Source organism: Eleutherodactylus coqui, chromosome 8 (genome assembly GCF_035609145.1).
Source record: "Eleutherodactylus coqui strain aEleCoq1 chromosome 8, aEleCoq1.hap1, whole genome shotgun sequence".
Taxonomy (NCBI): Eukaryota; Metazoa; Chordata; class Amphibia; order Anura; family Eleutherodactylidae; genus Eleutherodactylus; species Eleutherodactylus coqui.
The window spans coordinates 136,034,631-136,062,047 of NC_089844.1; the positions used below are offsets into that span (position 1 = coordinate 136,034,631).

The window sequence follows — 27,417 nt, forward strand, 5'->3', positions numbered from 1 at the left end:
TGCGAAAACACAAAAAAAGCATCATGTACTACCATGGCTGGATGTTCGGGCTTTATGACACAACGCCATCTTGATTGATTTAGTGCTTCTTTCACTTTTGTGTCACATTTTCGATGTGCCTTTGTAACTAGGACGTTTCAGGGTGTGATGCCCTTATGGGTGGGTGTGCCTCCTTATGGTCTAGGAAGGTTGTATGTGGCCCTCAGGTTCCATACACATCATCTCAGAAAACCAAACCCAAACTACTGAGCCCTTGGGGATGTTTGGGCGGCAGTCTAGGCAGATGCCAGAGCACGGAAAGGTCTTGTTAAGCTTTAGTGAGGGGAGCTTACTTGCCCCTGAACTTCACAAGGCCTACTGGCTCGGAGGGTTATGGAGACAGAAGGACCTCCGGCCTATTCCATGTCTACACTCACTGTATTTCTATGCACTCACGTGATCGAGGCCTGAATTACAAGTAGCGTGTTCAGCTTGTTGCACACGAAACAGTCTTAAATATTTGTAGTCAGTTTCAAGTAGTTTGTGCGTCTGAAGGGTCAACTTGAAGAACGTGCTCCTAAACCCTCCATCATTCAGTCTCTTTTGAAAGAAGTTGGATTCTTGGATGAGAGCCTCTAATGAGGTTAACCATTATTTCAGGATGTTCTCATTCTTTCTTAATGAAATACACAACTACCATGCAATAAAAATGTTTTCTCTGGATTTTTGATTGGAAGAGACATGAACCCTGCTCCCTCCTCCTCCTCTTGTTCCATGTGCCATAGTCATTAAAACATCGCTTTCACAGAGAAATACTCCATGGCTGAAAGAAGGAAATATCCTACAATATTTTACATTTCCTGACTTCTTTTCATACTGTCCTCTTTGCGCAGATGATAGATAATAATGTGTTAAGGACATGTAACACCACTAAGTATACTGCAAAAACTATAACTGATGGCACATTTTTGTTAAAGGGGTCTCCTAGTTTAGGAAACCCATTACGGATTTCTGAGTTAAAGGGCTTATCTGGGAATTCGGCCATTTTTTCTATTGAAGACCAATCCTCAGGACAGGTCATCAATTAATGATCAGTGAGGATCCTCTCGGATCCCCCGCTGATCAGCTGATTCCCGACACAGCTGCCAATTGGATGAGCACCATTGCCTCTACTCAGGCATGTGATGATACGTTCATTGGTCACATGGCCTGAGGACAGCCCAGTCCCATTCAAGTGAAAGGCAGTGAGCCATTATACCAGGCACAGTAGTTATGAAACATACAGCACTGTGCCCAATATGCAATTAAGTGGCCGTAGTGGTCACCCAAGTGCCATGGCCACTTCAGACAGCTGATCAGCGGGAGTAATGAGCAGCAGAGCCCCTCCAATCGGATATTGATGACCTATCCTGAGGATACGTTAGCAATATTACTCCTGCAAAATAAAAGTTTTTTTTAAATAAATGGGACTAAGCCGCAGTACTAGATACAGGCTGTGGAACAGGAGAGGCGCTCTTTCTGGAAAAGAAAAAGAAACAGCACCTTTAAAAGCGTTGTGGTGTTATAATTTTCTGATCGTTGGGGTCTGACCATGGGACCCCACCAATCTCGAGAACAAGAGTCTCAAAGCTCTTAACATGAAAGGATCGTTGGTTCAGCACGCACACTGCTGCTCCATTAATTTCAATGGAGCTGCTGCAGATAGTGCAGCACTAGGCTATGCTTCTCAGTCCCATAGAGACGAGTGAAGTGACAGTGTGTGTGCTCGACCAATGATCCTTTCATATGGAAGAGCAAATGGGATCCACATTCTTGTCATTATTGAGATCCGAATGGTTGGTCCCCTGCCAATCAGACACTCAGGAGGATGGAGAATAACTTTAAACCCCTTTAATTGCATCCTGGAATCACCTTAAAAACACACAATACATCAAGGGGGTTGCTAAAAGGGTTTGTCTTAGGGCAGACCCTGTTGGCATATTGCTAGGCTATGTCATCAATGTCCAACCATTGGGAGTGCAACCACTGTAACCTCTACAGATTGCTAGAATAAGAGTGCCAGCTTGCTGGGAAAGCACCACACCACTTTGCGTTCTGTTGCCTCAGTTCTGCATTTTCCAGAAGCCATACATCGGACCTTCCTTCATCCGACAGCTACTCCTCCCAACTTCACTATACACATGCATGCTCATCTCCGCCGAACGTTCACAAGTTTTCAGTGGTGACACTGGAGAAAGTTGCAGTCAGACTCCTATGTTGGCGGAAATCTACGTGCCCAATCCTTCTTTCCTCCCCGACATCAGCGGCAGTTGTGCATACGGAGTTCGGCTCCATTTATTTTCAATCATACTGTCAGAGTGCTTGTATGCAGCTATCTCAGTCAGCCCCATTGAAATAAATGGAGCGACGGCTGCGCATGCTCAGTCACTGGGGCATTCAATCCAACGTCATGGTGGATGGGTGCAGAGAGCATACAGTGACAGAAGAGGGGGAAACAAGATCAGTGGAAGTCTCAGCGCGGAGACCCCTCGGCGATCAGACATTTATCACCCCTCCTATGGATAGGTGATTAAAAAGTGTTTTCTGGTAGAACCCCTTTAATGCCAATCACTTACAGCAGCCTATAGTATTAAGGTGATGGAATCAACCAGGACTGAGCCACTCTGTCCAAGGACCCCATAGTAGCTGCACGGGCTGTCTTTATGGTATGTACACCCTTGTGGAACTGTAATATACTATATGCTGCTCCCTACTATATACTATTTACAGAGGCTCCAAGGTGAAGCTTCGTCCGGAAGACACAGCTAATTGCTGAGGAATAGGTAACAATGGCAGCGTTGTATTAACCACCTATGAGCCATAAACACAGAAAAACAAAGGAGTAGAGACATGCATTTGTTTTCCTACCCTGAGGATGCATCCAGCGAGAAGGATGTCACTGGGCGGCTGAAGCTGCGAAGATCCCAAAGCAGCAGCTCTCTTTCCCTGACCTGGTGTAATATATGGAAGACGTAGATCAACGTAAAAGAAGCATTAATGAGGACAATCAATGGAGAGAAAGGAGTTGCAATGTCTTACACATAGTAACAACAGAGCCAAATCATTCCAATAGTATAATACAGGATGTAACTCAGAATCAGTACAGGATAAGTAATGTGTGTACACAGTGACTCCACCAGCAGAATAGTGAGTGCAGCTCTGGAGTATAATAGAGGATGTAATTCAGGATCAGTACAGGATAAGTAATGTATGTACACAGTGACTCCACCAGCAGAATAGTGAGTGCAGCTCTGGACTATAATACAGGATGTAACTCAGGATCAGTACAGGATAAGTCATGTATGTATACAGTGACTGCACCAGCAGAATAGTGAGTGCAGTTCTGGGGTATAATACAGGATGTAACTCAGGATCAGTACAGAATAAGTAATGTATGTACACAGTGACTCCACCAGCACAATAGTGAGTGCAGCTCTGGAGTATAATACAGGATGTAACTCAGGATCAGTACAGGATAAGTAATGTATGTACACAGTGATCCACCAGCAGAATAGTGAGCACAGCTCTGGAGTATAATACAGGATGTAACTCAGGATCAGTACAGGATAAGTAATGTCTGTACACAGTGACTCCACCAGACGAATAGTGAGTGCAGCTCTGGAGTATAATACAGGATGTAACTCAGGATCAGTACAGGATAAGTAATGTATGTACACAGTGACTCCACCAGCAGAATAGTGAGTGCAGCTCTGGAGTATAATACAAGATATAACTCAGGATCAGTACAGGATAAGTAATGTATGTATACAGTGACTCCACCAGCAGAATAGTGAGTGCAGCTCTGGAGTATAATACAGGATGTAACTCAGGATCAGTACAGGATAAGTAATGTATGTACACAGTGACTCCACCAGCAGAATAGTGAGTGCAGCTCTGGAGTATAATAGAGGATGTAATTCAGGATCAGTACAGGATAAGTAATGTATGTACACAGTGACTCCACCAGCAGAATAGTGAGTGCAGCTCTGGACTATAATACAGGATGTAACTCAGGATCAGTACAGGATAAGTCATGTATGTATACAGTGACTGCACCAGCAGAATAGTGAGTGCAGTTCTGGGGTATAATACAGGATGTAACTCAGGATCAGTACAGAATAAGTAATGTATGTACACAGTGACTCCACCAGCACAATAGTGAGTGCAGCTCTGGAGTATAATACAGGATGTAACTCAGGATCAGTACAGGATAAGTAATGTATGTACACAGTGATCCACCAGCAGAATAGTGAGCACAGCTCTGGAGTATAATACAGGATGTAACTCAGGATCAGTACAGGATAAGTAATGTCTGTACACAGTGACTCCACCAGACGAATAGTGAGTGCAGCTCTGGAGTATAATACAGGATGTAACTCAGGATCAGTACAGGATAAGTAATGTATGTACACAGTGACTCCACCAGCAGAATAGTGAGTGCAGCTCTGGAGTATAATACAAGATATAACTCAGGATCAGTACAGGATAAGTAATGTATGTATACAGTGACTCCACCAGCAGAATAGTGAGTGCAGCTCTGGAGTATAATGCAGGATGTAACTCAGGGGCAGTACAAGTAATGTATGTACACAGTGACTCCACCAGCAGAATAGTGAGTGCAGCTCTGGAGTATAATACAAGATGTAACTCAGGATCAGTACAGGATAAGTAATGTATGTACACAGTGACTCCACCAGCAGAATACTGAATGCAGCCCTGGAGTATAATACAGGTTGTAACTTGGGATCAGTGCAGGATGAGTAATGTATGTACACAGTGACTCCACCAGCAGACTAGTGAGTGCAGCTCTGGAGTATAATACAGGATGTAACTCAGGATCAGTACAAGATAAGTAATGTATGTACACAGTGACTCCGCCAGCAGACTAGTGAGTGCAGCTCTGGAGTATAATACAGGATGTAACTCAGGATCAGTACAAGATAAGTAATGTATGTACACAGTGACTCCGAGAGCAGAATAGAGAGTGCAGCTCTGGAGTAACATACAAGATGTAATTAGGGAACAGTACAGGATAAGTAATGTATGTACACAGTGACTCCACCAGCAGAATAGTGAGTGCAGCTCTGGAGTATAATACAGAATGTAACTCAGGATCAGTAAAGGATAAGTAATGTCTGTACACAGTGACTCCACCAGCAGAATAGTGAGTGCAGCTCTGGAGTAACATACAAGATATAACTCAGGATCAGTACAGGATAAGTAATGTCTGTACACAGTGACTCCACCAGCAGAATAGTGAGTGCAGCTCTGGAGTAACATACAAGATATAACTCAGGATCAGTACAGGATAAGTAATGTATGTACACAGTGACTCCACCAGCAGAATAGTGAGTACAGCTCTGGAGTAACATACAAGATATAACTCAGGATCAGTACAGGATAAGTAATGTCTGTACACAGTGACTCCACCTGCAGAATAGTGGGAGCATACTTTAAAATATTTTTCATTAATGCTCTGCTCACCATGTCATGTCTTCCATTAAAAATGGAAACTGACGGAGTTCCGGATCTGTCACATGGCAGACATTAAAAGCGTCCAATCCCACTATCCTGACACCCATAATTTTGGCAGTAATTCTATTCTACCCGTCAAATGTGACAGAATTTGCAACAGAGGATCCTAATGGAGCCTTTGACACAGATGTGAACGTGGCCCAATTCAGAGTTTATTATTTAGTTGATATAAGCCAACGAGTGTCAACTAGAGATGAGCGAACGTACTCGTAATGAGTACTTACGCACCCGAGTACCGTCATTTTCGAGTACTTCAGTACTCGGGCGTAAAGATTCGGGGGGCGCCGGGGGGCGGGGAGAGGCGCGGCGGTGTGAGGGGGAGCAGTGGGGAACAGGGGGGAGCCCTCTCTCTCTCCCTCTCCCCCCCACTCCCCACTGCTACCCCCCGTGCCGCCACGGCGCCCCCCGAATCTTTACGCGCGAGTACCGCTGTACTCGAAAATGGCGGTGCTCGGGTGCGTAAGTACTCGTAACGAGTACGTTCGCTCATCTCTAGTGTCAACCACTTTGCAGCAGAACTGGTATTCCCTGAGCTACAAAATAAAGCCTGTCTGAAGCTGGACTGGCCAACTGGCGAGCATCCAAGGATTTTTCGTGTCCCTCACTATCCACGACAATCCTCACAGACTCCATTGTAGAAGATAACCTTTTGAGTTTTTGGCACAAGAGCTTAAAGTTGTAACGTATAAATGCTAAATACACGGTCAGCGCTGCACCGGAGGAGAAAAAAAGAAGTAAACTATTGAGATGAGGAAAGTTATAAGATTGCAGATGGGTTCCTATTAACCAACTCCACCAGTAGGTCACAGTAAATGGAAGGATACAATTATGTCACCAGTCACTTGTATTAGTTTCACATTTCAAAAGCCAAGAAACTGTCCTCCCTCTCACTAAGGTTTAAGAGACAGACAGTGGATAGAGTGGATTTGTGGTTCCTCAGGGCGTACGCTACCTGGTTGAATCCTGATGTTAGGAGGTGGTTTTTGGAGTTGGTCCAGACCACACGAGAATCTTTATTGTTGTCGTGACCTTGTGCGTCCTAGGAAAAAAACAAAGATGTTACTGTATAGAACTGCTAAAATAGAGGCTGACTTATAGTACATAATCATGTATATTCACAGGTCCCAACACCTTATGGATAAGGCTTCCTTCATGTTAGAATGCATCTAAATTAAAAAAATATATATCGCTTTGTGTCTACAGCACTTCTGCAGACCCATCTTTCTCCATGGTACTAGACAACAAACTTTTTGCAGTCTGATCCCGTAGTCTCATTGACGGCTATTTGTCCTTCTTACTAGCCAATGTTAAACCTTAAATAAAAATGGTCTTAAAAATGTCCCTTTCATTTTTTCATTCACGCTTTCCAAGAGCGACAACTTTTATCTTATTGTTGACATAGTTGTTTTTAAGGTGAACATCTAGATCAGGAAATGATACTTTAACATAGTAACATAGTTCGTAAGGCTGAATGAAGACAATGTCCATCTAGTCCAGCCTGTCTAGCCTCCTGTTTTGTTGATCCAGAGGAAGGCAAAAAACCCCAAGAGCAGAAGCCAATTAGCCTTTTTGGGGAAAAAATTCCTTCCCGACTCGCTAATGGCAATCAGACTGTTCCCTGGATCAACCCCTAATAGTTCCTACCTGCCTGTATACCCGGATTAACAAATAATCTTAGATTTATAACCTATAATATCCTTCCTCTCCAGAAAGACATCAAGTCCCCTTTTAAACTCCTCTACGGATTTTGCCATCACCACGTCCTCAGGCAGAGAGTTCCACAGTCTAACTGCTCTAACAGTAAAGAATCCCTTTCTATGTTGGTGATAAAACCTGCATTCTTCTAAGTGTAGCGGATGCCCTCTTGTTACGGTCGCAGTCCTGGGTATAAACAGATCATGGGAGAGATCCTTCTATTGTCCCCTCATGTATTTATACATAGTTATTTCGTCGCCTCTTAACCTTCTTTTTTCTAGAGTAAATAGTCCCAATTTGGATAGCCTCTCTGGGTATTCCAGTCCCGTCATTCCATGTATTAGTTTAGTCGCTCTTCTTTGAACCCCCTCAAGCACTGTGACATCTTTCCTGAGCACCGGTGTCCAGAACTGTATGCAGTATTCCATGTGAGGCCTGACAAGTACCTTATATAGTGGGAGGATAATGTTCTCATCCCTCGCCCCTATACCTCTTTTAATGCATCCCATAACTTTATTTGCCTTTGCAGCAGCTGATTAAGGATGTGGCCTTTTGTTTCATTCTTCATCTTTGTTTTTTCCTCATCACTTTTAGAGAATCATAACTCTTATTTATTAGAGATGAACGAGCATACTCGTTAAGGCGATTTACTCGAGAGAGCATCGCCTTTTTCGAGTACCTGCTGGCTCGTCCCTGAAGATTCGTGTGTGTGGGGGGGGGGGGGGGAGGGGAGGGGGGCGGGACTGAGCGGGGGATTGCGAAGGGGATCGGGAGGGAGAGTGAGGGAGATCTCTCTCACTCTCCACCCTGCTCCCCTCCGCTGCCCCGCGCCCCCTGCAGCCCCTCCAAATGTTCATGGACAAGCCAGCAGGTACTCGAAAAAGGCGATGCTCTCTCGAGTAAATCGCCTTAACGAGTATGCTCGCTCATCTCTATTTATCCATCGACATAGCTGTCCAAGGACTTGTTTTTTACGTGGCGAGTTGTATTTTTCAAATTGTACTATTTAAATGTACTGAAATTTTTTTTTTTACATTTCTAAGTGGAGTGAAATGGAAAAGAGAAACGAAATTTCACCATCTTTAGTGGGGGTTCTTGTTTTTACAGCGTAAGCAATGCGGCAAAAGTGAGGAGACATGACATGGGTCAATACGATTATGACGATACCACATTTATATGGACTTTTTTTGCTGTATAAAATAACTTTGGGTAAAAATAAAATTATTTTCTGCTGCCATCTTCTGGCAGCCATAACTTTTTTCATCTTTCCGTCAATATGGTTGTGTGAGGGCTCCTATTTTTGCAAGACATCCTGAAGTTTCTATTTCTACCATTTTAGAGTTCATACATCTTTTTTTTTTAAACTAATTTTTCCATTTTTTTAGTCCCCATAAGGGTCTTGAACTTGCAGCGTATAGTCACTCATATATTGTGTTCCACCACAGCCATGGCCTGAAGGCAATCAGCTATGGCAGCTCTGTGGATCTTCAGAAAGCCTCAGGCTGCCACGGCAACCGAATGGCACCTCGCAAACTCATAGCAGGATGACCAAACGCTAAGCGGGGCATATAAGATGTTAACAGCCATGATCAGCGTTCACGCTGATTGCGGCTTTTGCGGGCAAGTGTCAGTTGTCAAAGACAGCAGACAGCTGCATTGTTTGTAATGGGATGGGCTCCCGATTCTGCTACATACAAACCCCCTGGACACAACTGTTGTACGTCCTGTGGCGTAAAGGGGATAAAACAAATCCCAAACTATAAGGGTAATGCAACCTGAACTGATGTAATTGAGAAGCAAGGAAACTCTATTAACATTAGCCCGATGCAACATGGAGAGAAGAGCAAAACAGGACAGAGGAAGTGAAAGAGGTCAGAGAAGAAAAAAAAGTGGGAGGTGAAGAAAGGGGGGAAAAAAAGGGAAGAGTAGGGGGCAGGTGGAAAGGGAGGGGACAAGTATGAATCTCAGAGTCAGTTGTGAATGCCTAGACCTCAAAGAGCTACCCCACCAGATTCCGAAAAGCCTTAAACCCTGGAGCACAGTCCAGGGGAGCAGGTAGATCATAGGGTTGGTTGAATCTTCTGCCATTGACTTCTTCATTCTCATAATATCACTGACCTCCTGCTATGATTGAAAGAGGCCTCTAACTTTTCCAGTGTCTCGGGAGGACTGCTTTAACCCTTTGCAATCCAATTTTGGATTCAGGGTTTCCTAGGGGGCATTCTCTTACTGCCATTATACAATGGCGCCATCTGCTGGCTAGAGCCAGTACTGCGGTATGTGACATGCTGGAGAGGCCCCTGACAACAGAGCGGCCAGTAATCTACAGTAAGAATACCCCGCCGGATGTCTTCCGACATCAGAGCTGTACAGCCTTCAATCAGAATGTCTTTAGACGTCAGACAGCGGATTGGAAAGGGTTAACGGCTGTTAGAAATTGACGAAGGAAACCCTAGTGAACAAAGCAATCTGCGGTGTGGCCTCAACTTGTTGATCCATGATCAGAGCGCAGGTTTCTAGGACCAGGTCCCAGAAAGGTTTAATCGGAGCACAATCCCACCAAACACGGTCAGAGTTACATCCCCAACAGGTCTCTGCTACAGTGTACAGTCCGTACAGTGACGCATCATGAGATATGATACAATGCAACCCATTTCTTATCTGACAGTCAGATTAACCAAGTCCGGAGTAATTCAAGCAAAGTATAAAAATTATTAAAATACAAGCTACAAACTAACAAAGGAAAAAATCTGCAGCACAGGTTGCCTAAGATACACCGTTGGATGTCCCTTTAAAACACCATACGGTAACCCGCTGCCAGCTGTAGACATGGATGGTGCTAGAGCAGGACCTGTCAGTATGCCTTAGGCGGCAACAAATCGTTCTGTCACTCAGTGTGACCCCACAGTGAGCCAGCTGTAGCGCTGCCACTTCTGTAATATGATCCCCAAACCCATGGAGTGCAGGCTACTTCGCTCCTGCTGTGACTAAAACGTGTTAGGATTGCTGTGTGCCTGCTGTCTCCGGCATTAAGTGTGCCATTGGACTTTTCTGGCATCGCCACAACTCAAGTAGTGAGCCGGCACATCTGTCAAATGTCTGTATTCAGGCTGAGCGGAACATGTACTGAGCTTTCGGCTCTTGTGTATAGTCAGCTCACAGGCTGTGAAACGCGTAAAGGGCACAAGTAAATATTTATACCTGATGTGGGAATAGCATGTGTCTATAGTGAGAAGGACACGCCGTGTGTATAGCTTCCCATATGTCTGCTGAAGGCAATGGATTTCACTAATCCTTATTTCTACATTCCGAAAAATAGAAACATAGAAAATTGGCAACAGAAAAAGACCACCTGGACCATCCAGTCTGCTATTATATTATTTCTCTACAGATAGATGCTTATCCCAGGCAGCTTGAATTTATTTATCGCCCACTTTCCAACCACATCTGTTGGAGGTTTGTTCTAAGCATCTAGCGTTTCAATCAATCTATCCATTTAGTGGTGTCCTACTCTCGGTGACTTTCTAGGTGAATGTTCTCCATGCTTCTTTGAACTGCTTGTTGCACATATTGGTATTCATTTGGATGATGTCGAGTCAGCCTATTCTTTTTCGTCCGTTTCTTCTAGTTCCACTAGTCATTCCCGACATTATTAACTTCTCTAGTGAGTTTGTACGTATGGCGTAGCCAAAGTAAGTCAGTTGAAGTCTAGTGACTTTAGCTTCCAGCGATGTCCCTGGTTCTATGCTCTCCAACACTTGTTTATTGCCCTGGCTGTTCATGGTATTCCTAATCATCTCTGGCATTACCACATTTCACATGCATCTATTCTCCTTCTGTCTGCCTTTTTTAGCGTCCAACTCTCGGACCCATACAGCCTGCAGCAGCGCCGCAGAACGCCGGGCAAGGTGAGTAATGATTTTTTTTTTTTGCTCCACTGTATTCCTGGCGTATAAGGTGATAGTTGGGGGGTCGTCTTATACGCCCCGTCGCCTTATACGCCGGAATATACGGTAACATCAGCTGAGAGATGGTGAGGGAACACTTAGCTAACTTAAGTGAATGCAAGTCCCTAGGTCCAGATGAATAAAGGCCCTTTTACACGGGACAAGTGTCAGGCAAATGATGTCCGGGACTCATCTCCATGTATACTGGCTCCGGTGCCGTTACACAGGAGCGAGTATTGCTGGATTGCTCGCAGTGCGGCCAGCAGGGAAGTTGGGGTGGCTGGAAGACTGTTCTCTCCCCACCCCTCTCAATTCACTGTAAGCAGAGGCCATTCAGTACCGAATTTCTACTGTTTACACTGAGCGATCATCGTTCAGGATTTTAGGCATGCTTAAAACTGAACGACTAGACAATTCTCATGCAGTCATTCAGTTTCTGCATGCTTTTACACGGGACGATTATCGCCTCAAACCCCGCGGGAGCATGGGGTTTTGAACAACCAGAATGATAATCGTCACATGTAAAAGGTTCTTTATATCCCAAGATACTGAAGGAAGCAGCAGAAGTAATTGCTGAACCACTTGCCATAAATCTTTGAAAATTCCTGGAGAACAGAAGTCCCAAAAGATTGAAGAAGGTCAAATGTTGTCCGCATCTTCAAAAAAGGGAAGAAGGCAGATCCACGAAACTACAGGCCTGTGAGCCTGACTTCTATATCGGGAAAGATCTTTGAACAAATTATTAAACAGCATGTATGCAAGTACTTGGATGAGAATGAAGTAATTAACCAGAATGGGTTTGTAACAAATAAGTCATGCCAGATTAATCTAATTTCCTTCTATGACAGAAGCACCAAATGGGTTGATCAGGGAAATGCAGTAGATATTGTATATCCTGACTTTAATAAAGCATTTGACAAAAGTGTCTCGTGCCCTCCTTATTGAAAAAATGACCAAATATGGGATTGACAAGGCAAATGTTAGGTGGATTCACAACTGGTTGAGTGATCATACTCAAAGAGTGGTCATAAATGGCTGCACATCCAATTGGAAGTGTGTGTCAAATGGATTACCACAAGGCTCTGTCCTAGGCCCATTGTTTAACATTTTTTATAAAATTATCTAGAGAAGGGAATTAAGGGGAAACTGATCAAGTTTGCAAATGACACAAAGCAAAGAGGGATGGCTAACACTGGAGAAGAGAGAGAGGATTCAAAAAGAGCTGTAGAAACTTGAACAGTGGGCGATTATGGTATTTAACAAGGAGAAATGCAAAGTACTACATCTGGGCAAGAAAAATAAAAAAAAGCACATACAGAATGGGAGGAATTGGGCTAAGTAGCAGCACATGTGAGAAAGACTTGGATATACTAATAGATCACAGACTGAACATGAGTCAACAGTGTGATGTAGTAGCAAAAAAGGCAAGCACAATTCTGGGATGTAATAAGAGAAGCAAAGAGTCTAGATCATGTGAGGTAATTATTCCCCTCCATTCTTCCTTGGTCAGACCTCATTTGGAATACCTGCAAACCATGTCCTATAAGTAACAGTTGACGGATCTGGGTCTGAAGGGTTGTCACATTGCAGGGGGATCAGCCCTATTCTCATTTACACAAGGAAAGACTAGAAGCAATTGAATGAAACTGAAAAGAGAGATTAGATATTAGAAAAAAAACTTTCCGAGACTACCTACACACAGGCAAGCGTGATATCTGGCAGAGAAACTCGGCTCAATATCGCGCTTCCCAATGTGCACTTTGACTCGGATGAGAGGAGTTTTTCCGGTAAAAACACCTACCATCACTTATGAGAAGTAGCGATCCTCCGGCATTGCTTTCAGGCATGTTGATGAAACCAAGATTGAACTTTTTGGTCTCAGTTCTAAGTGTTATGTCCTACACGGAAGCCTGGTGGTGGCAGCTTCATGCTGTGGGGGTGTTTTTCAGCGGCTGGGACGAGGAGACTGATCAGGGCTGATGGAAGGTTGAGTGGAGTAAAGTACAGAGATATTCTTAATGAAAACCTACTCCAGAGCACAATAGACCTCAGACTGGGCAGAAGGTTCACCTTCCAACAAGACAATGACCTTAAAGGGGTTGTCTCGCGGCAGCAAGTGGGGTTATACACTTCTGTATGGCCATATTAATGCACTTTGTAATATACATCGTGCATTAAATATGAGCCATACAGAAGTTATTCACTTACCTGCTCCGTTGCTAGCGTCCCCGTCTCCATGGCTCCGTCTAATTTTGCTGTCTTCTGGCGTTTTTAGACGCGCTTGCGCTGTGCGGTCTTCTGCCTGGTGAATGGGGCCGCTTGTGCCGGAGAGCTGGTCATCGTAGCTCCGCCCCGTCACGTGTGCCGATTCCAGCCAATCAGGAGGCTGGAATCGGCAATGGAATGCGGAAGACAGAAGAAACTCCACGGTGCACCATGGGAAGACCCGCAGTGCACCGTGGGAGAAGACCAGCGGCGCCATCTTTAAAAGAAGAAATGAAGAAGCTGCAGAACGCTGATGCAGGTAAGCGCAATGTGCTTTTTAAAAACTAACAAATGCTTTCTTTTTCACAGGGCATAATGCAGGGGTCCATTTAAAAAAAAAAAAAAAAAATTCGCTTTTGCCGCAAGACAACCCCTTTAAGCACAGAGTCAAGATAGCAAAGGAATGACTTAGGAACAACTCTGTGAATGTTCTTGAGTGGACTGGGCAATGCCCTGACTTGAACCCAATCAAACCCACTCTTTTACCCACAGGGGTCTCACCTTTCTGTTTCTCTTAGACAGTAATGGCGCTAGAACTGATCATCGGCTCTTATAGCCCATCCGTGCTAAGGAATGACAAGTGTTTTTTCTCCTTTCCTCTCCACTTCTATACTGGCCAACCCCAACAGGTTGCACAGTCACTGATCTGGCAGCACCAGGGCTAGTAACGTACGCATCTTTTTCACTTGTTACCAAAAGATATCACCCACTGGAATTTATACTCGCCTCTTCTCCACACCGGATCCCCATCAGAGTAGCTCCGCCTCTTTCCTTTTTTCACCACTACATCTAAGTTGTGAGCTAGGAAATGTTAGGCCTCATGTCCACGGCAAAATAACATTTAAAATCCACAGCGTTTCTCCCGCACGCATGATCCGCGCCCCATAGGGATGCATTGGACACCCGCATGTAGTTAAATACCTGCGGATGTCATTTTCTCTTGAGGCGTGGACTGCGTGTGCGGGAAAACACTCGCACCATGCTCCATTTTAGTGCGGGTCTCCCGCGGGGACGGCTCCCGCAGGCTTCTATTGAAGCCTATGGAAGCCATCTGGATCCGCGGTACACCCGCAGCTGAATTTCTGCTCTCTGGCGCGGGAGAAGAGGAGTAAAAAAAAAAAAAATAGAGTGCACGGCGCATGCAAGCACATCCGTTGGGCCGAAGAAAGAAGATCCGGCCATGACGGAGTGCAGATCCGCAGCGTCCGGACAGGTGAGTAATTCTTCTTTTTAGGCCTCATGTCCGCGGGAAAGGAGGGACCCGCTGCGGGAATCTGCATGGAGAATCCACGGCAGGCCTGATTTTCCCCGTGGACATGAGGCTTTAGTTGGAGCACCAGTGTTGTATTCAGCTGCAATTTGCTTGACTGTGCAGCACCTGTTTAAGCAGAAAGATTCTCAACATCCTCTTCTGACCCCTTTCATTTTTAAGTTGTTTACACCCACAGGATCACCTTTCGCTGAATGTTTTGCCTCGATCACATGATACTCTGTATACCCTCTGCATAAGAAAACCCACAAGGTTGGCAGTGAAATGCTTGTCTAGCATCGATGAGCAGGCCTTGTTGGATTTTCCCATCTAATATGGATTCACACTGAAACTGATCCACAAAAAACTTGTGATATGATTCTATACTGCATGCCAGGGTTTATGGGTCTAATTTCCATACGGGGAAGCTCCAAATCATGAAGGTGCTAGTGTCTCTAAAAATGTGGAAATTCAGTATATATACTGTAGATACCCATCTCCTACATACAGACCGAAAAGTATAGGTGCACCCCTGCAACTACCTGCCAACTGAACGGGGGTCAGAATACTACATTTCAATATGACCTGATTAAGCGTGGCCAGGGGCATTGGGCAGTTGCTTAGGGCCCCTTTACATAGGATGACTATAGGGTACAGTAGTCCCAGCCATAATCACTCCTATGCTTTAGAACAGGAACGATCACCTCACAGTGAATGGAGGCGGAGCAGATTGGGGATCGTTCTGGTCCGCCTGCCTCCAATCACAGTAAGCAGGCAATAGTCCATAGAGGAACAACTGCCTGATCGTCATTGGGGTTTTACCCCTGCATGATTGTCAGGTTCCTAAATATTAAATTTTAGGCAAATCCAGTTGAAACTGTTGGAATCTGGTGTTTATTATTAGCTTCATCGACTGCGGCGGCGGCGATTTCTGTACGTTACGCTCTTGTCGTGGAATGGGCGAACACATCTGCGCTCCGGGGTAAATTAAATAAATATCTAAGCATGCTAATCTGTCTAACCGAGACATACAAACATCCAGTGACATACAGCGAGACCCCCGTGTATAAAGCGGTTAGGACTGTAATAAGATGTCACCAACACTATTTATAGCCGTCACCTCGCCTCCGTCCAAACTTCCCACGGCCCCAAATCCTCTAATCCCACACACTTCCTGTAGGCCGAGGGGAAAGACAGGAGATACACTTACTACCAGAGAGTCACTTACACACAGTTACTATGGAAATGTCGCCAGATTCTCATTGCGAGAAGTCCCAGCAAGGACAATGGCGGACGGTGTACGCATATTTATATAGGTGAATCTACGTGTAACATCTGGCCTCCGAATGTAAGCTCAGCTCCCAGGAAGCCCCCAAACATCCTAGAATACATGGAGAGTAATTAGGTGACTGTTTGATCAGCCCCTGCTCGGTACATACACCCCTGTCCATTACTCAGACATTCTCCTCTTGTTGATGTGTTGTCATGACGACAGAACTGACATGGCTGACACCCCATAGAGACGAGGCCAGGCAAACATCCAAGCCTTGGGAACGGCTAATGTGGGGGCACAGCTGTGACTGCCACAGAGCCCCCTACAACAAACACCTCCCCCAATGCCATTAAGAAGGGTCTGGTAAACCTTCCGTGTGGAGAGATGGTGTGGAAAATGCTCATATTGCTAAACTTCAGCCTTACGCAACGTTGTATTAAAGTAACAGCGCTGAACGTATGGTCCCAGGAAGAAGGGGCAAAAAAACCATAAAAGTGGCACAGAGCTGACATTAAAAAATGGGCAGATTGATCACAACTGTCTAAAGGAGAAACGGTCTTTGCTGCCCATAACAACCAATCAGAGCTCAGCTCTCATTTCCGAAACTGCTCTGGTAAAATAAAAGGTGTGCTGTGATTGGTTGTTATGGGCAACAAGGACATCCTTTCTTTTAGACAGTTTTGATAAATGAGGCCCAAATTCTAATGTTCTGAAGTCCTCCTACCTGATATGATCCTAACAATAAGCTCCCAATGTCAGTCATGACACAAACTGCTTAACGTGTCGTATATAAAAACATTGCAACATACATTATTAGAGCCTCATTCCATCATTGGCGCTTCCCTGTATGGAAATTAGGCCGGTGACCCCGGAGTGCAGCATAAAGTCAAATGACAAGTTTTTTGTGAATCCACATTAGATGGAAGTCACTCAGATCGATGGATTTCCCAACGTGGCTGGGTCATCGGTGCTGGACTAGCCGGGCTGGGATGTCACTGCCAACCTTGTGGGGTTTCTTGTGCCGCATTGTGGAGAGTACACAGAGTATGCTGGGATTGAGAAAAACCATGCAGTGAAATGGAGTTCTGTGGCCATAACTCATCAACTATAGGGGTCAGAGGAGGATGTCAGGAATCATTCTGAAGAACAGGAGCTGAATTAACCAAGCAAATTGCCACTGATTACAACACTGGTGATCCAACTAAATAAGTATGAATCCTCAACTCATCATTTCTTAGCACAGATGGACTATTACAGCAGACGTCCAGCTCCAGGACCATTGTGTCTAAGAGAAACAGAGCACAAAAACTGTATCACTGAGCAGAGGAAAAACATCACCTGGTCAGATGAACCCAGATTTCTATTGCACCGTGCTGACCAGAATTTGGCACAAGCAGCATGAATCAATGACCCCTTTCTGTCAAGTGGTCAGAGGATGTCAGTTCCTCCATCTAATGTCCTGCAAAACAATTTGATCACCTAGGGGAATCTAGATCACGACAAACTGCTGCTGTTCTAAATGGCCAAAGGTCCAATGTACTACTGGATGGGGGTCTCTAATACAGTGACAATTCAGTGTATTCATCAAGAGGGGAATGCCCCTAAAATGTGTGTGTGCGTTTTTTTATGCCAATTACCATCAACCCCGTCCTTTTCACACTAGATGCCTCAACAGAACAAGATCAGGATAGCTAGAAAGTATGAAAATGCTGAAAGTCCCTAAAATAACGTTATTGGAAATCTCACAAATGGTAGAATATTTTCTCTCCAGCGCCCCCTTATGGTGGTTAGCATGTAATGTAAGGTGGAGTTTCAGTTTAAAAATGGTAAAAAAAAAATGCATTTTAAAGACAGCTGTTGCCATGGAAAGCAGAGTTTCCAAAATTCTCACTTCTTTGGCATCTGAAATATAAGAGTTAATGAGAACAATGAATTTTTATGGCAATCTCCTCCCAGAAGCTAAGAGGTTTCATGAAGCCCTGACTGCAATGCTACAGTTGACAATGTATGAGAGCGCAGTATCCTGGGAGTTGTAGTGCCAGCGTCGATAGAACGGTATTCGGGATGTCTTGGTTATAAGTTGGCCACTTCAGGACTCAGTACCTCGGTCTCGATCGCATTGAACTGTGTGGGACGGACACTGAATGTTTTCATTTCTCATGTTCACAATTGGGAAACCGTTCTGCATCTTCCAGGAATGCTAAAAAACGATGAATCACTTAGAGCAATAAAACCGCAGGGAGCAAACATTACACCGCTATACACAAGTAACCCACAACCAAGAGTCAGGACTGCAGAGACAGCACAGCAACCGCTCTCTAATACCCCCATCTAGCTGGGGGCCCTGGAAGTAATGATACACCAACTGTCACACGTCTATGTAAAAACCCTGTACAAGGAGAGGAGAGGTATGGGTCCTGATGTCTGTGTATTAGGAGGAGAGGAGAGGTCTGGGTCCTGACGCCTGTGTATTAGGAGGAGAGGACAGGTCTGGGTCCTGACGCCTGTGTACTAGGAGGAGAGGACAGGTCTGGGTCCTGACGCCTGTGTACTAGGAGGAGAGGACAGGTCTGGGTCCTGACGCCCGTGTACTAGGAGGAGAGGACAGGTCTGGGTCCTGACGCCCGTGTATTAGGAGGAGAGGACAGGTCTGGGTCCTGACGCCCGTGTATTAGGAGGAGAGGACAGGTCTGGGTCCTGACGCCTGTGTATTAGGAGGAGAGGACAGGTCTGGGTCCTGACGCCTGTGTATTAGGAGGAGAGGACAGGTCTGGGTCCTGACGCCTGTGTATTAGGAGGAGAGGACAGGTCTGGGTCCTGACGCCTGTGTATTAGGAGGAGAGGACAGGTCTGGGTCCTGACGCCTGTGTATTAGGAGGAGAGGAGAGGTCTGGGTCCTGACGCCTGTGTATTAGGAGGAGAGGAGAGGTCTGGGTCCTGACGCCTGTGTATTAGGAGGAGAGGAGAGGTCTGGGTCCTGACGCCTGTGTATTAGGAGGAGAGGAGAGGTCTGGGTCCTGACGCCTGTGTATTAGGAGGAGAGGAGAGGTCTGGGTCCTGACGCCTGTGTATTAGGAGGAGAGGAGAGGTCTGGGTCCTGACGCCTGTGTATTAGGAGGAGAGGAGAGGTCTGGGTCCTGACGCCTGTGTATTAGGAGGAGAGGAGAGGTCTGGGTCCTGACGCCTGTGTATTAGGAGGAGAGGAGAGGTCTGGGTCCTGACGCCTGTGTATTAGGAGGAGAGGAGAGGTCTGGGTCCTGACGCCTGTGTATTAGGAGGAGAGGAGAGGTCTGGGTCCTGACGCCTGTGTATTAGGAGGAGAGGAGAGGTCTGGGTCCTGACGCCTGTGTATTAGGAGGAGAGGAGAGGTCTGGGTCCTGACGCCTGTGTATTAGGAGGAGAGGAGAGGTCTGGGTCCTGACGCCTGTGTATTAGGAGGAGAGGAGAGGTCTGGGTCCTGACGCCTGTGTATTAGGAGGAGAGGAGAGGTCTGGGTCCTGACGCCTGTGTATTAGGAGGAGAGGAGAGGTCTGGGTCCTGACGCCTGTGTATTAGGAGGAGAGGAGAGGTCTGGGTCCTGACGCCTGTGTATTAGGAGGAGAGGAGAGGTCTGGGTCCTGACGCCTGTGTATTAGGAGGAGAGGAGAGGTCTGGGTCCTGACGCCTGTGTATTAGGAGGAGAGGAGAGGTCTGGGTCCTGACGCCTGTGTATTAGGAGGAGAGGAGAGGTCTGGGTCCTGACGCCTGTGTATTAGGAGGAGAGGAGAGGTCTGGGTCCTGACGCCTGTGTATTAGGAGGAGAGGAGAGGTCTGGGTCCTGACGCCTGTGTATTAGGAGGAGAGGAGAGGTCTGGGTCCTGACGCCTGTGTATTAGGAGGAGAGGAGAGGTCTGGGTCCTGACGCCTGTGTATTAGGAGGAGAGGAGAGGTCTGGGTCCTGACGCCTGTGTATTAGGAGGAGAGGAGAGGTCTGGGTCCTGACGCCTGTGTATTAGGAGGAGAGGAGAGGTCTGGGTCCTGACGCCTGTGTATTAGGAGGAGAGGAGAGGTCTGGGTCCTGACGCCTGTGTATTAGGAGGAGAGGAGAGGTCTGGGTCCTGACGCCTGTGTATTAGGAGGAGAGGAGAGGTCTGGGTCCTGACGTCTGTGTATTAGGGGGAGAGGAGAGGTCTGGGTCCTGACGTCTGTGTATTAGGAGGAGAGGAGAGGTCTGGGTCCTGACGTCTGTGTATTAGGAGGAGAGGAGAGGTCTGGGTCCTGACGTCTGTGTATTAGGAGGAGAGGAGAGGTCTGGGTCCTGACGTCTGTGTATTAGGAGGAGAGGAGAGGTCTGGGTCCTGACGTCTGTGTATTAGGAGGAGAGGAAATGTCTGGGTCCTGACGTCTGTGTATTAGGAGGAGAGGAAATGTCTGGGTCCTGACGTCTGTGTATTAGGAGGAGAGGAGAGGTCTGGGTCCTGATGTCTGTGTATTAGGAGGAGAGGAGATGTCTGGGTCCTGATGTCTGTGTATTAGGAGGAGAGGTCTGGGTCCTGATGTCTGTGTATTAGGAGGAGAGGTCTGGGTCCTGTTGTCTGTGTATTAGGAGGAGAGGTCTGGGTCCTGATGTCTGTGTATTAGGAGGAGAGGTCTGGGTCCTGATGTCTGTGTATTAGGAGGAGAGGTCTGGGTCCTGATGTCTGTGTATTAGGAGGAGAGGTCTGGGTCCTGATGTCTGTGTATTAGGAGGAGAGGAGAGGTCTGGGTCCTTGAGGTCTGTGCATTAGGAGGAGAGGAGAGGTCTGGGTCCTGATGTCTGTGTATTAGGAGGAGAGGAGAGGTCTGGGTCCTGATGTCTGTGTATTAGGAGGAGAGGAGAGGTCTGGGTCCTGATGTCTGTGTATTAGGAGGAGAGGAGAGGTCTGGGTCCTGATGTCTGTGTATTAGGAGGAGAGGAGAGGTCTGGGTCCTGATGTCTGTGTATTAGGAGGAGAGGAGAGGTCTGGGTACTGATGTCTGTGTATTAGGAGGAGAGGAGAGGTCTGGGTCCTGATGTCTGTGTATTAGGAGGAGAGCAGAAGTCTGGGTCCTGATGTCTGTGTATTAGAAGAGAAGAGGTCTGGGTCCTGATGTTTGTGTATTTGGAGAGGAGAGGTCTGGGTCCGGATGTCTGTGTATTTGGAGAGGAGAGGTCTGGGTCCTGATGTCTGGGTATTAGGAGGAGAGGTCTGGGTCCTGATGTCTGTGTATTAGGAGGAGAGGAGAGGTCTGGGTCCTGATGTCTATGTATTAGGAGGAGGAGAGGTCTGGGTCCTGATGTTTGTGTATTAGTAGGAGAAGAGGTCTGGGTCCTGATGCCTGTGTATTAGGAGGAGAGGACAAGTCTGGGTCCTGATGTCTGTGTATTAGGAGGAGAGGTCTGGGTCCTGATGTCTGTGTATTAGGAGGAGAGGAGAGGTCTGGGTCCTTGATGTCTGTGTATTAGGAGGAGAGGAGAGGTCTGGTTCCTGATGTCTGTGTATTAGGAGGAGAGGAGAGGTCTGGTTCCTGATGTCTGTGTATTAGGAGGAGAGGAGAGGTCTGGGTCCTGATGTCTGTGTATTAGGAGGAGAGGAGAGGTCTGGGTCCTGACGTTTGTGTATTAGGAGGAGAGGAGAGGTCAGGGTCCTGATGTCTGTGTATTAGGAGGAGAGGACAAGTCTGGGTCCTGACGTCTGTGTATTAGGAGGAGAGGAGAGGTCAGGGTCCTGACGTCTGTGTATTAGGAGGAGAGGAGAGGTCTGGGTCCTGATGTATGTGTATTAGGAGAAGAAGAGAGGTCTGGGTCCTGATGTCTGTGTATTAGGAGGAGAGGGGAGGTCTGGGTCCTGATGTCTGTGTATTAGGAGAAGAGGAGAGGTCTGGGTCCTGATGTCTGTGTATTAGGAGGAGAGGGGAGGTCTGGGTCCTGATGTCTGTGTATTAGGAGGAGAGGGGAGTTCTGGGTCCTGATGTCTGTGTATTAGGAGGAGAGGAGAGGTCTGGGTCCTGATGTCTGTGTATTTGAAGAGGAGAGGTCTGGGTCCTGATGTTTGTGTATTTGGAGAAGAGAGGTCTGGGTTCTGATGTCTGTGTATTTGGAGAGGAGAGGTCTGGGTCCTGATGTCTGTGTATTTGGAGAGGAGAGGTCTGGGTCCTGATGTCTGGGTATTAGGAGGAGAGGTCTGGGTCCTGATGTCTGTGTATTAGGAGGAGAGGAGAGGTCTGGGTCCTGATGTCTATGTATTAGGAGGAGGAGAGGTCTGGGTCCTGATGTTTGTGTATTAGTAGGAGAAGAGGTCTGGGTCCTGATGCCTGTGTATTAGGAGGAGGAGAGGTCTGGGTCCTGATGCCTATGTATTAGGAGGAGAGGTCTGGGTCCTGATGCCTGTGTATTAGGAGGAGAGGTCTGGGTCCTGATGCCTGTGTATTAGGAGGAGAGGTCTGGGTCCTGATATCTGTGTATTAGGAGGAGAGGACAGGTCTGGGTCCTGATGTCTGTATATTAGGAGGAGAGGTCTAGGTCGTGATGTCTGTGTATTAGCAGGAGAGGTCTAGGTCGTGATGTCTGTGTATTAGGAGGAGAGGAGAGGTCTGGGTCCTGATATCTGTGTATTAGGAGGAGAGGAGAGGTCTGGGTCCTGATGTCTGTGTATTAGGAGGAGAGGAGAGGTCTGGGTCCTGATGTCTGTGTATTAGGAGGAGAGGAGAGGTCTGGGTCCTGATGTCTGTGTATTAGGAGGAGGAGAGGTCTGGATCCTGATGCCTGTGTATTAGGAGGAGGAGAGGTCTGGGTCCTGATGCCTATGTATTAGGAGGAGAGGTCTGGGTCCTGATATCTGTGTATTAGGAGGAGAGGTCTGGGTCCTGATATCTGTGTATTAGGAGGAGAGGTCTGGGTCCTGATGTCTGTGTATTAGGAGGAAGAGGGGTCTGGGTCCTGATGTCTGTGTATTACGAGGAAGAGAGGTCTGGATCCTGATGTCTATGTATTAGGAGGAGAGGTCTGGGTCCTGATGCCTGTGTATTAGAAGGAGGAGAGGTCTGGTTCCTGAGGTCTGTGTATTAGCAGGAGGAGAGGTCTGGTCCTGATGCCTGTGTATTAGAAGGAGGAGGAGAAGTCTGGGTCCTGATGCCTGTGTATTAGAAGGAGGAGGAGAAGTCTGGGTCCTGATGCCTGTGTATTAGGAGGAGGAGAGGAGAGGTCTGGGTCCTGATGTCTGCGTATTAGGAGGAGAGGTCTGGGTCCTGGTGTCTGTGTATTAGGAGGAGAGGTCTGGGTCCTGGTGTCTGTGTATTAGGAGGAGAGGAGAGGTCTGGGTCCTGATGCCTGTGTATTAGGAGGAGAGGAGAGGTCTGGGTCCTGATGCCTGTGTATTAGGAGGAGAGGAGAGGTCTGGGTCCTGATGTCTGTGTATTAGGAGGAGAGGGGAGGTCTGGGTCCTGATGTCTGTGTATTAGGAGAAGAAGAGAGGTCTGGGTCCTGATGTCTGTGTATTAGGAGAAGAAGAGAGGTCTGGGTCCTGATGTCTGTGTATTAGGAGAAGAGGACAGGTCTGGGTCCTGATGCCTGTGTATTAGAAGGAGGACAGGTCTGGGTCCTGATGCCTGTGTATTAGAAGGAGGAGAGGTCTGGGTCCTGATGCCTGTGTATTAGGAGGAGGAGAGGTCTGGGTCCTGATGTCTGTGTATTAGGAGGAGGAAAGGTCTGGGTCCTGATGTCTGTGTATTAGGAGGAGAGGAGAGGTCTGGGTCCTGATGTCTGTGTATTAGAAGGAGGAGAGGTCTGGGTCCTGATGTCTGTATATTAGGAGGAGAGGTCTGGGTCCTGATGTCTGTGTATTAGGAGGAGAGGTCTAGGTCCTGATGCCTGTGTATTAGGAGGAGAGGTCTAGGTCCTGATGTCTGCGTATTAGGAGGAGAGGTCTAGGTCCTGATGTCTGCGTATTAGGAGGAGAGGTCTAGGTCCTGATGTCTGCGTATTAGGAGGAGAGGTCTGGGTCCTGGTGTCTGTGTATTAGGAGGAGAGGAGAGGTCTGGGTCCTGATGCCTGTGTATTAGGAGGAGAGGAGAGGTCTGGGTCCTGATGTCTGTGTATTAGGAGGAGAGGGGAGGTCTGGGTCCTGATGTCTGTGTATTAGGAGAAGAAGAGAGGTCTGGGTCCTGATGTCTGTGTATTAGGAGAAGAAGAGAGGTCTGGGTCCTGATGTCTGTGTATTAGGAGAAGAGGACAGGTCTGGGTCCTGATGTCTGTATATTAGGAGGAGAGGTCCAGGTCGTGATGTCTGTGTATTAGGAGGAGAGGTCTAGGTCGTGATGTCTGTGTATTAGGAGGAGAGGTCTGGGTCCTGATGCCTGTGTATTAGGAGGAGAGGTCTGGGTCCTGATGTCTGTGTATTAGGAGGAGAGGTCTGGGTCCTGATGCCTGTGTATTAGGAGGAGAGGTCTGGGTCCTGATGCCTGTGTATTAGGAGGAGAGGTCTGGGTCCTGGTGCCTGGGTATTAGGAGGAGAGGAGAGGTCTGGGTCCTGATGCCTGTGTATTAGGAGGAGAGGAGAGGAGAGGTCTGGGTCCTGATGTCTGTGTATTAGGAGGAGAGGTCTGGGTCCTGATGCCTGTGTATTAGGAGGAGAGGTCTGGGTCCTGATGCCTGTGTATTAGGAGAGGTCTGGGTCCTGATGTCTGTGTATTAGGAGGAGAGGTCTTGGTCCTGATGTCTGTGTATTAGGAGGAGAGGTCTGGGTCCTGATGTCTATGTATTAGGAGGAGAGGTCTGGGTCCTGATGTCTGTGTATTAGGAGGAGAGGTCTGGGTCCTGATGTCTGTGTATTAGGAGGAGAGGTCTGGGTCCTGATGTCTGTGTATTAGGAGGAGAGGTCTAGGTCCTGATGCCGGTGTATTAGGAGGAGGAGATGACAGGTCTGTGTATTATAATTAGAGGAGACTATGATCTGTCTTCCTGATGCCTGTAGATGAGGTGATAACACCAGGGTCCTTGGGTTATGATGATGACGGCAGCTCTGTATATTAGGTGCACAGAGCAGGTCTTTGTTCCATTGCTTTTATACAAGTAGGGCACACGCTCCTGTGAGTGGGGGTGGAGGGGAGTGCTGGTTTTCTCATGAGAAGCCCAGTTTCAATACTTAATAGAGAACATGTGCTGAAACATTTTTGCGCCAACAGAAGAATATACTGAAATTAAAGCCTTTCCTCCAAGCCAGATCTGCAGAACATTCCTGCACTAATGGTTACAACACGCAGATCGCGGCGTTAACCCCACATTGCTGGTAACAAGCAGAACTCTAATTCCCTTCATGTGCAGAAAAAGGCTTCATAAAAGCAAATAAGCAACAGATTCCCCCATTTACCCCCTACACCGTAGTAATAAACTGCAAGATCTGCAATTTCACTCCCCCTCCTCCAGGCACTACGCCTGTGAAAGTCATCCAGACCTGCAGACCATTCCATCAAGAAAGAGGAAATTGAGTGTATTTGGACAGCGAGGGAGAAGAGGTTAGGAGGAATTTTATGATGCTGAAGGAAAGAATTTCTCTCCTCCTCCCTCGCGTCCGCCCCGAGTGATGAAGGATGCTAGGACGCCCTGCAACATCTGGAAGCAGTTTCTGCGGCCAATTCACCCACACACTCTGGGATGAGGCTGCCCATTTTATCTTGTTACATGTGGCACTCACGACTATGCCAACATACACAGCAACACATTGACCGTGAGGTGCCCGGGCCCTTTTGTCTTGGGTTCTTTGTAGCAGACAGCTGATATATTCTCCTTGTGACCCTACTATAGGCTGGCAACTACATGTAACAGCATGCCCTCGAAGTATAAATAAGCAGGCATGTGTACAATAGACTGGCTCAGTGTTTGGCACTGCTATGATGGGTATCCATCCAACCAGAACAACATCTGCATTGAATTTGTAAGTTGTCCCTATCTTTATATGGGTTTCCTCTAAAGTGCCCCCCAAAAAAGCTCAAATCAGTTAGATTCTTCTGAACTTTTAAGGCCCTCTTACACAAATGGCTGTGATTGGTTCATCGAGCGCTGGCTCTGATTGGCTGAGGTGGTGCTCGCGAACCAATCAGAGCAATCAATTGCTGAAGGCAGGGTATTCAAGACCAGTTACCAGCAAGAGATGCTCTGTTCATGCTGAGTACTGCACGGAAGCCTGTTGGAGCGTCGTAGACTGGTGGGAGGGACCCGGGCGGCGCCTGTTAGGTGAGTATTTTTTTTTTCCGTGTAGTTAGGGCTTATTTTTCGGGTTGGCTTTATATTTCAAGTCCCCCCCCCCCCCAAACCCCTTACACTAAAAATCAGGCTAGGGTTTATTATCGGGGTAGGTCTTATTTTCAGGGAAATGCAGTAGTAGTGGACATGTTTTTACTATTGCTCTGCATGCTGGGAAGATCACCTGACTTTAATGATTAATTAACACGCACAATACATTGCATCCACGGCGAAGTTTTGATGTCAGATCAAGTGAACTTGGTTTTGCTAATCTTAGAGTCAAAAAGTGTTGGTGCAACAAATTTTCCTTAAACCTAGTTGAGGAGCTCATTGCAGTTTAACTAATCCAGGGTCAACTGCATGCTTGGTGCAACCCGTCCTAAAAGAAATAGGTGAGATTCCAGTGGGCAAAAGGGGATCGTTCCTTCTATGTCAGCCAAAAAGGACAAACATCTCACTGGCAGTGACAATACTAAGGAAGAGGAGCAACTTGGGGCTACTGGGAGCCAATGCAAAATGTGAAGTAAGACCCCAAAATGTGAAGTAAGACCTCCACCTATCATGTGCCATTTATGGTACTCTGTACCCCCTATACAGAGAAATCACATGCTCAGACCCCACCATCCACCTCCAATAAGTTGTAAAAGATTTCCTTTCCAGTATACAAGCAACAAACCCCAACTATTCCATATCTAGGAGGCATTCCTAAACAATACCGACACTTCCAATTGTAGACACCTGCTATTTCACCTTCACGTGTTATCAGATTGTCTCACAAAGTCAGTGCAAAGCTGCCCATAAGCCTTCAACGACTGTTGGACAAACAATCCCTCATTCGACAGCCGTTTTCCCGGCTCCCCTATACACATGAAACCTCCGACGGCGGTTTATCTCCCAGGAATCAAAACGATTGGGGCCGAAATTCAACATCCCTGATCCTTCTCCCCCCCCCCCCCCCAAATCTTGTAATGTGCAGGACGGGGTCTTGCATAGTTAATGTTTGCGTATTTAATGTTTGCCCAGAGATGCCACAAGGTTGGACACCCCTGTTCTAATGTTTATAGGGGGCCTTAAAGGCTTTTTCTCACTTTCTTCTATTAATGACCTATCCTCATGACCAGTCATCAATAGATGATGGAAGGTGGTCTGTCGCTTGGGATCCCCGCTGATCAGCTGATTACTGGTGCTGCTGTCACTA

General features: G+C 46.9%; 1 protein-coding gene across 2 annotated transcripts in view; it reads right to left on the reverse strand.

Annotated features, from left to right (window-relative positions):
• Positions 1-27,417, reverse strand: part of PAM16 (presequence translocase associated motor 16) — a 157,274-nt gene that overhangs the window by 104,286 nt on the left and 25,571 nt on the right. For both annotated transcript variants that reach the window (XM_066576491.1, XM_066576489.1), the window contains exons 8-9: positions 6,506-6,592; positions 2,887-2,969 (exon numbers count right to left, since the gene is read on the reverse strand). In XM_066576491.1, coding sequence (XP_066432588.1) covers positions 2,887-2,969; positions 6,506-6,592 — 170 coding nt within the window. The remainder of the gene's footprint in view (positions 1-2,886; positions 2,970-6,505; positions 6,593-27,417) is intronic.